A 10,192-nucleotide genomic window follows, 5' to 3' on the forward strand; every position below is an offset into this window, starting at 1 on the left:
AACAATTAAGCCACATTTATTTCACCCACTCAGGGTAAACCTAAATGGGAGACACACAATCCACAAGGACAACTTCCCCTGCTCCATGGCATCTTTTGTTCAGGGAACTCCAGACTCTGTGCTTCTTTTCTTCTGCCTCTAGGCAGCTTCTGATTGCAGAGATCTGTGGAGGCTTACTGTCCTTGGGTTGTTTGCTTTGTTAATTAAGTACCCAAATTCTGATGGTTCTTTTTATTGACCCAGGCTCACTTTCTGTTCAACCAGTGACAGCATGCCCCTCAGTGTGGGTACGGCTGCTGTCAGCAGCAGCATTAAACAGATGCTTAAGAATGGTCTTTAAATAGCATGGGGTGGGGAAAGATAAAAACCAACATACTCATTTAGCAATTTAGCTCACAATAGTATCCACCCCACAATATTTTTATGTTTAAAGAACATTTTCTGTCTTTGTCCTGTCTGGTGACTCACCCAACAACTCCAGGCAGCTAGAGTAAGAGGATTAAGTTCAAGGCCAGCCTGGGCTACATAGCAAGACCCTGTCTCCAAAGGACTATTTTTGTGGGGCAGGGAGGCTGGACTGCAGCGCTACAGGATGAACTCAAGATCTTGAGTAGGAGAGTATTGTCTTAATGAGCATCTCCTGCCACATCCAGGTGGGAAAGGAAGCAGTAAGACTTTCTTCTTAGCAAAAGAAATAAACAAAACCCCACCCACATCCTTTTCTCAGAGCATGCCAGTGACAGTAAGAACTGTGACTAAGGAGGGTGTCAACGTCTCTGTATGAAGACCAGGATCCTGAATGCACACAGGATGATATAAAAAGGAAAAACAAAGATATCAAAGGACAGGACAGGGCAGAGAAAAGCCACTAATTGCTCTAGTTGAAGGCTGCTTTCAACATGCAATGTATTTTTTAAAGACGACCTTTAGCATTATAAAGCCTAACAATTTAATGTAAACACCACAATTCTTCCTAAACTCGGCCTTACCTTTCAGTTAATGCATAGCTGTCTGAAAGATTCAAATAACTCATTGTTTTACTTTTTCCTCACACTCTGCCTCCTCTTTGTACCACTACGTACCACACAAAAAATGAAACTGGCCTTTGAAGTTGTGGTGGAGCAAAAGACAGGGGTCAGAATCCTGGCTCTGCGTGGACCTGCAGTTCTGGCCTTGGGTAAACCAATGATTCAGCTTCTCAACCATAAAGTGGGGAGGGTTTCAACTCCCTTGCAAGACACAAGGATTAGAGACACAATCTATAAAGTTCTTAGAACAGTACCAGGGGCACATAATTATTACCATCACTATTAAGTCTCATGCAATAAAACAAAACCCCAAAATACAAAATCATCAAAACAATCAATATTCATGTAATAAATATCCAAAAAGCATTTTTTTAAAAGATGCACAAATCAATCTTATAAGATTCTGACAACCCTGTCACCTGCTTTATTTCTGGAGAAGGGTAAAGGGAAAAGAAAAAAATATTCACTTGAATTTGAGGAGCAGCAACATTGGAGCAACCATTTTAAGCCTCTGGGTTCCTCTAATCTGTAAGGGAAAACGTTCTTCCTTGAGTTTAACTTTCCCCTAACGAAAGATCATCCATTTGCTGAGATAAAAGAACGAAGAACAAACTCAACAGCACCAATTGAGGTTTAACACAGAAAATGAGGCCAGGTTTCTCCTTTCAAATATGCAAATTTCACATGAAAATGTTTATAAATCATAGTTGGTTTTCCTCTTGATTCAACCTTTCCACCTCCTGTAACAGGAGCCCCAGGAACCCAAACAGCCTGTGCATCACTAATCAGCTACACAATACAGCTGCCCCTTCCAAACAGAATCTGATTACTAATGGACTAGACTGGAAGCTATCCCGAGGGACAGGAAGCAGGAACTATGCTCTCAGGGAGAATGGATACTGCGGATGCCACCAGTCAAAGAGCCGAACACTGTGCACCGGGTCCAGGACGACTTGCACACCCTGTTCACTGCGCAGATTCTGACCACCACGGACAGGAGAATCCTGGAACACCAATCTCACTCGATGATGCCGCATGTCTGTACTCACATTAATGGTAAACTAGAAGAGAAAGGCACATTTAGCATGTAATTTAAATGTTTAGTAGTTAATTTAACCTTGGATTCTTTGGGCTCTCCTTGAGATGGTCTACACATACTATACCTTGGTTCAGCCTCAAGGTTTGTTTTGTAAGTTATAACACCAACACATTTACAAAAACACTAAAGTGATATTTGTTAAGATTTTCTCTGCTTTGTGTATCTAAGATGTTAAAGGGTCTTAGAGATAAATAATTTAGGATATATGCACACACCCCACCACAAAAGCCATCTAATTGCTACACATATAGGATAAAGATAGAATTCTGATAATGTGCTGATGAACAAGTCAGGCAAGATCTGTAAAACCTAAGCCTGATCCATTTTTGTGTAAAAATTTCCAAGTATTTAGATGGAGGTTCCTACAGAATTGATATGGCATCTATGGAATAAGAGTCACAGTGAGGTCATTAAAGCAGCTTAACCTCAATGGAGAGAGAAGGATCCATGATAAAAATAGAATCATGACACACTTCAGCTACAGGAAACTACCTACAGAGGATGTATGTTAACCTGTTAACAGACAGACTTTACAAACAGTGCCCAGAAAGGTAACTGGAATTACAGGACAATGGCAGTCTATATTACCTCTACTTTCTGAATAAATGTATGCATTATTTAAATTCTTCATGATATACACATTATCTATCATTAAAAACTAAACTTTTTCATCATAGAGAAGAACTCCAAACATCTCTGAACATAAGCCTAAAACACAGAGAAGACAAATGACAAATTACCAACTTTCTGGCTGCCTATCCAATTAAATATTTTTCAACCATTAAAAATTACAAGCTAAAAGATACATATATGATTTACTCACCTCACACAAGGACAGAGCTAGTTATCTATTCTAACATTCCATTATGGCAGCCTATGAATGCCTAAGGTCCTAACAGTGCTCATGTGTATGTTTAGCCATACCCCCTTCAGTACATACAGGAAGATACAGGAGCCTTCCTTTTCTTACTAGAAAAGACAGACAAAACATTCTCAGCTATAATTAGCTTCTCTCCATTATCTGTCTTTCTAATATGCAAATCTAACTTTAGACTTGTCTTCTTGTTTTTATTTTACCTGGGGAGATGTTTAGGGTTTTTATTACTATTGGTGTTGCCATTATCATCATCATCAACTTTGTGGGTTCTTTTTAGTTATGGTGTGTGTGCAGTCACTTGATGGGAGAAAAGGAGTATACCATGTGTTGACATGGTTTTAAGTTTGAACTTTATTATACTTCACAGATTTCTTCCCAGTAGTTAAGTCTGCAAATCCTTTTTCAAACCATAGATAGAGTGAAATTCTACCAAAGAGCTGAATCCTCACTTACCAAGGTAAATATCATCCCCATGACAATAGGAATAAAGATGAAGTTGAGGGTGGTGACCTGCAGTAGGCAGCAGTCCTGGTCAGGGTTGGTATGGACATCTTGATATTGAACGGGCGGTTGCAACCGTTCCATACACTTGCTCTTTAATCTAGGGGACTAAGCAGAGCTAAGCATTAATCTAGTGGCCTAGAGGAAATATGTATGCTCTTTAAGATGTTGTGAAGGAAAACCCAACAGGCAAATTTTAATGAGATAAAATTTTCTATCATCTGCTCTTTGTATACATATTGGTTTCCATGCAGAGAATCTACCAGTTAAAAGAGAGAGGGTGTTTAGATTAGCAAATATAGCAGTGAGTTTTTATTTAGATAGTATTTCCACTATCTGACATGAAATGGCTCTATCAGCCACTCTCCAATTTCCACGTGCTGTATCAGACTTCAGGGTATCTGCTGCACAAGAGGGCAGATTCAGAAGTAACCTCCGAATTCCAAAAACCAGAAAACAGGATTCACAAGTCTCAGGCTAAAGGTCTCTCAGCATTCAATTTCCTGCAGTAATTCTGGTCTCCTGTCCCATTTCTCCATTGCTAGGGAGACTCCTCAGTGGAAAAAGGTGTCTTGTTGATAGCACAGACTGTGGATTTCTTACAAAGACATGAAAGCCAAATTTCTTCACCAGAACCATGTTTTAAAAATAAATGAATAGGAAAGTATGATGTAGAACTCTCAGCTCCTTTTCCACCACTGTGACAGCCTGCGTGCCACCATCCTTCCCAGCATGACGCTAATGGATAAACCTCTCAATTTGTAAGCGAGATCCAATTAAATACTTTCTTCTATAAAAACTGCTGATGTCATGGTGTCTCTTCACAGCAATAGACACCAACATTCCACAAATACTGAATTTTTCTCAGCTGCCCATGAAATCTGTGTGAGGTGGAGGAGAGAGGGTAGGCATGTGTGTGCAAATGTACACAGCAGCCAGAGGTCAATGCCAAGCATCTCTCCCCCTCCCCCTTCCCCTCCACTTTATTTTTCAAATGTCTCTTCCTGAACCTGGAGCTGTTCAACTAGTTTAACTGGCTGGCCAGGGAGCTCCAGAATTCTGCCCATGTTCACTTGCTCGTACTAGTTTTACAGAAGTGTGCCACCACATCGGTTTTCACATGGGTTTTGGGTAGCCAAATTCATATCCTCATGCTACACACACACACACACACACACACACACACACACACACACAGTCTTATAAAGCTCTGTTTTCTGGTCTGGTAATCTGTCTAAGTTTACCTTGGATAACAACCTGAAGATGCTATCTTTCTTCCTCCAATATAAAACAGTTCCCACCAAATGTTATTTGGAAATTTAATCTAATGTTATGTAAGAGATGGAGCCTTTAGAAGATAAAGACTTCTCTTTCATGACATGGGATGAAGGTTCTTATTACAATAAGGGCTTTAAAGTGGATTCAGCTCCTTTCAGCCTTCTACTACAGCTATGTGAGAATACACAGGGTACAGTAAGGAACCATCTTGAAAGTGGGATGAGTCTCATGAGACACAGAGTCTCATGAGACACAGAACCTGCATGGATCTCCTGGCCTCCAGAACTATGAGGAAATTAATTTTCGTTCTTTATAAATAATCCAATCTCTGGTACTTCGGTATGGCAGCACAAAGGGATTAAGACATGGTGAAATTCATTAAATAAGATATCTGAAAGATGCAGAAATGGCTTGCCAGTTAAAAGCCCTTGCTACTCTTACAGAAGACAAAGGTTTGATTCCCAGCACCTATATAGGGGTTAACAACTGTCCACAACTCCAATTCCAGGGAATCTGACACCTTCTTCTGGGCAACACAAGCACCAGGCATACACATAGTGCACGTGCATATGTGCAGGCAACCACGTAATAGTCAAGCCAGATATGGTGGTGCAGGTCTTTAATCCAAGGACTTGAGAGACAGAAGCAGGTAGATCTCTATTAGTTTGAGGCCAGCCTGGTCTATGTGGCAAGTTTCAGGACAGCCAGGGATCTGTAGAAACACAGACTGTCTCAAAAACAAAACAAAAACAAAAACCTCATACAGAATAAAAAGGCTCTTGGTTTTAAGGTGGGTATGGGTGTGGGAGTGGTTTGTACATGAGTGTGATGTCTGAAAGGTCAGAAGAGGTTATTATTAAATGTCCTAGAACTCCTCTGACAAATGCAGTATTCACTCTCATCCTCTGAACCATCCAACCACCCAAATAAACAAACCTTTAAAAATAATATCTATAAAACTATGAGACAAAGAGAAGGACACATGCCTGTTTTTTGAACTTGAAGTTGAACTCCCACATTGGTTCTTGTCTGTTCCCAACAATCTTTCTGCACCAGAAAAGTAAGCACTGTAAGAAAGAAAAAGTAAACTAAGAAAGTGACATTGATATGTATTATAAAGTAACAAAAAAAATTAATTAGCAAAAATATCTGAGCGCTCTAAAGCCAACTACAGTCCTGATGTGGAGGATTTCCTTTGGCACACACAGATCCCCAACTCGACACTGGTGCAACATGAAGACAGTCACAGTGCTACTCAGGAAGGAGAGGAGGGACCGATACAAGTCAACCTCTGAGCTTATGAAGATCAACCCCTAATGCTCTCATCTGTAAAGACAGAAATATATATCCACAGTGTGGGGCGTTTTCTCTGATTCAGCAGCCACTGCTCTACATTAAAATATAAAGGCAGCAAGTAGCCATCAGGCAAGAAGGTAACAAGGCCACAAAGCAGGCAAGGAGGGCTAGCCCTATAACAGGAACGAGCCACTCAGGACCTTCTGGGAACAGCTACTATGGAAACCAATGAGCTAAGCTGAATTCAGTCTAAAGCAAGCCCCTCAATGAAGTCAGGCTATAGCTAGGGTTAAGCACAAGAAGTGAAGTACCTCCCAGGGGACAAGGGGTGGGTCGTCCGCCGTGCCAGCTGTCCTGCCTTCAGACATGCCCTGTACGTCCTGCTGCTCCATCAAAAATAATGGGCTTGGCTTTTAGGGGAAAACACTTCTGCTGCCATCACAACGGCTCCAGTGTCCCACACAAGCTATGCTACTGAAAAGAGAGAGAGGGGATCAAATACGAAAAGCTGGAGTCCGGGGAATCGGAAACTTCCTTTAGGCATGCTGGCAACTAGTGCCATGCGATTACAGGCATGTAAGTGGTGAGGCCATGCACCAGGCACTGCCACAACACCACCCACATCCTCTTCAGAGGATCTCTAACAACACAAAAAGAGGCTGCCAGGTAGCCTGCCTTTACTACCTGGATTAAGAGCTTATTTTTTCAATCTACTTTGGCTTTCTAATCTATTTTTTAAAAGACATAGTAATGCAATTATAAAGATATGGGTATTTTAGACTTTGCAGTAGCCCTTGCATTGTGCACTGGAGCCGCTAAGATGTGTCAAGCATGAGGAGTTTGCCCAATCGATGCTGTCCTGCTCCATTGCCTGGCATGGTTAACTTTGTAATGATTACCACCCTCCTTGTAGTTAATGGGATAGGATTAAATGCTTCTAGGGAGGAAGACACTGTAAATGTCCACTCACATTACAAGCAGAAGCAGCTTCAGGGTGAGACTCTACTCATGTAACACACTGCTCCTGCCCTAAACCCATCAGCCAGCACTATAACCCGTTTCATGACCTACATTTGTATGTGCTGGAAGTGGAATCTTGATTACTTTCAAACAACAGTACCTTTTAATTCCTGGAATTAATACAACCTTAGAGCTCAACTAGGAGAGAAGACCACATCACATCTATGAGCATAAAGGAAAAAGAACAGGAAGTGCTACAGAATGGATTAGAGTGGGTAGAACAGAGGTGTAAAAATGACCTACAAATTCAAAGGTAAGAGATTTACACAGTAGCCTTGGGTGAGGAAGGTAAAGGTCAAGACATCACCTGGCCTAAATAATTAAAATAGACCTACTTATTATTCAGAATACCAGAAGCTTGAATACAGTGTAGGGATATAAACTATGCAGAGAATCCTAAGATAAAGGGAGCTAAAAACATAGGAAGATCTTGGAATCCTAACATCTATGAATAGACTATAGCACCTTATAGTCTCTGAGACAAATGATCAGAGCCTGGCACAGTAAAGATGTCTATACTTGTCTTTAGCACGTAAAGATGTCTATACTTGAATCCTTAAAGCAAGATGCCGAGGTTACATTAGAAACAATCAATTGAGTTCCTTGTGTTATTTGTGTCATGACTAAGCATTTTGTGAAAATTGTAGTATACACCTACCATTCAAGTATTTTTCCTAGCCCAAGCTATCAAAACCATTCTATCTACAGTGATCAAATGTACAGTGCATAGAAATAAATTAGAGACTTAAGAAATACACTATAAGCATAAGAAAGCTTTAAGGAAGGATAACATAAAGCAGTCCAGCACAGCAGGAATGTGTCAGAGAAATAACACTTCTGAACCTACAAGTGTACATGAGCCCCCTAATGGTTGAGACCTACAGCCCTCCCCACTAAGAAGCTACAAACAAGACTCAAGAACAAGCCCACCATACAAGAATCCATTAGCCAAACCCCAACAGCAAGTTTCACTTACTTTGGAATTCTTCAGTGTGCTGGGAGTGCTTTCCGGAATGGCTGGATTCTTGGAGATTCGAGCAGCAAATGGTTCATACATATGATACAGAGATCGGATCACACATGCCCGGAGACAGCGCAGCTTCTCCATGGATTCTGGTCGCAGCCGCAAAGGCAGAGACGCATCCAGCGTGTAGTGCCTGAAACATGACACATGACTCCTACCAATATGTGACCTGCCTGCCTGCTCTTATTCAGCCTCCCAGGACCCCCAACTTCCATGTGAACTTTACTCCACTATTGCACTGGTGGATACTAGCTTGCCCAGTTCTCACCAATACCATCACCATCTCCTGACATTATCCATGACTTTTGCTTCTTCATCTTGGTAACCCTGTAGTTTTCCATTTAAATTTGGACTATTTCAGGTTCTACAGAATTACAAGTCTATGATTTGGATATCATGTAATATGCTTTAGTTGCTCAAAAAGAATCTGTCACAGGGAAGAGCCACTTGGTTTCCCTGTCAGATATGTTAACAAGTTCTCTATCCACCCTACCACATCCTACAGTTCATAAAGTCCACTAGACCTCTGTACCCCACATGAAAATCTAGCATGTTTATTGATCACGTAATAAGATACGCCTCTATAGGAAGTCTTTAAGTTCTTCCAGAAGTAATACCATTTGCAAAAAGAAAAAAAGATACTAGAAGGGGTAGGGTGGCAGCCATAGGAAAGACAATCACCTGCATAGATCAATAACATAAGATTTAGAGAGATATCAACAAGTCCAAAGCTAGGGTTATGCCAAGGCATGCTAGGGAGAAAAAGTAGAAAGAGCCCATCACGTAGAGCAGAGCTCCAAATCACAAACAGCAACAAAATCAGCTACAGAGAAAACACTGGCACTCGGAGGTCGCACCTTCGGTACAACCTGGTCCAAAAGGCAGCAGTGCAAGTGACAGTCCAAGCATTTTTACAAATCAGGGAAAAATTCACAATGTCCTCAGGACGGATATAGGAAGCCAGCAGCAGCCAAATATCCATAGGATACTCTTCTCCAGTGCCATCCAGGTCTTCTGAAACAAGAACAAAATTCTGTGTTCTATTTATTACACACACACCAAAAGTGTTCATTCCAATTCTCAGCTAGCTGTACATGGAAGAAAAGGGCTTTCGTTGTCTTGGTGGTTTTGTTATTGTTTGTTTAAGACAGGGTTTCTCTGTGTAGCCCTGGCTGTCCTAGAACTCACTCTGTAGACCAGGCTGGCCTCAAAACCTGCCTCTGCCTCCCGAGTGCTGGGATTAAAGGTATGTGCCAGCATGCCCAGCTAAGTATAGGGTTTTAAAACAGTTCCAAGGAAGCCCCTCAAGCTGATGGTTTCCTGGTAATTCCAGCTGCTAAAATCTTTGCTGCCCAAGTGAAGAGTTACTGTCCTTGATGCCTTTGTTGTATGTACATGCATATGTACATACATTTTCTTGTATGGCCACATGTGTTGGCAGGTACATGTGTGTAGAGTCCAGAGGTCGATATCCAGCATGTTATTCCATCATTTTTCTACCTCATATTTTGAGACAAGGTCTCTCATTGAACTTGGAGCTCACCAGCCAGCTAAAGAAGGTGGCCGTTGAGCTCCAGGCACCATTTGCCAGGATTATAGACCACACAGTTGGACCTGTCTTTTTACATGACCTATCTCTCCAGCCCCACACTAGTCACGTTCTTTAAAAAAAAAAAAAAAAAAAATTTAAAAAAAAAAAAAAAAAAAAAGAGTGTGTATGCGCACGCATGCACCCATGGAAATACATGTGCATAAAAGAATCCATGGATTCCAAAATGAATGTCAAGTTCCTTGAAGCTGGAGTTTTAGGCATTTGTCAGTTGCCTGATGTGGGTGCTAATATCATACAGGTCCCCTGAAAGAACAGGGTCCTGGTTGGTTTGGGGGTTTTGTTTTGTTTTGTTCAGCACAAACACAAGGTAGAGTTGTGTGGTAAGAGAGCAGCCCAGGTGACTACTGGGGATCTGATTTCATACCTTCAAGTTTTTGCAGTAAGTGCTTTACCAATTAAGCCTACCTAATGAAAACCTTTAAAAAATACTATTTGTGTATTAAGTTTTTAAAGTTCC

At 41.2% G+C, this 10,192-nt stretch overlaps 1 protein-coding gene across 2 annotated transcripts in view; it reads right to left on the bottom strand.

The window, feature by feature from the left end:
* The window catches only part of Tmem183a (transmembrane protein 183A), a 15,643-nt gene continuing 5,451 nt past the window's right edge, over nt 1–10,192 (bottom strand). Inside the window, exons 4-8 of one of the 2 annotated variants that reach the window (XM_021165709.2) lie at nt 8,981–9,134; nt 8,076–8,256; nt 5,770–5,850; nt 3,458–3,613; nt 1–2,089 (exon numbers count right to left, since the gene is read on the bottom strand). In XM_021165709.2, the coding sequence (XP_021021368.1) occupies nt 1,904–2,089; nt 3,458–3,613; nt 5,770–5,850; nt 8,076–8,256; nt 8,981–9,134 (758 nt within the window). In that variant the 3' untranslated portion in view covers nt 1–1,903. Of the gene's footprint in view, nt 2,090–3,457; nt 3,614–5,769; nt 5,851–8,075; nt 8,257–8,980; nt 9,138–10,192 lie in introns of both variants that reach the window. The other variant, XM_021165700.2, reaches the window with a different exon arrangement.

Source organism: Mus caroli, chromosome 1, assembly GCF_900094665.2.
Source record: "Mus caroli chromosome 1, CAROLI_EIJ_v1.1, whole genome shotgun sequence".
In the NCBI taxonomy this organism is placed as follows: Eukaryota; Metazoa; Chordata; class Mammalia; order Rodentia; family Muridae; genus Mus; species Mus caroli.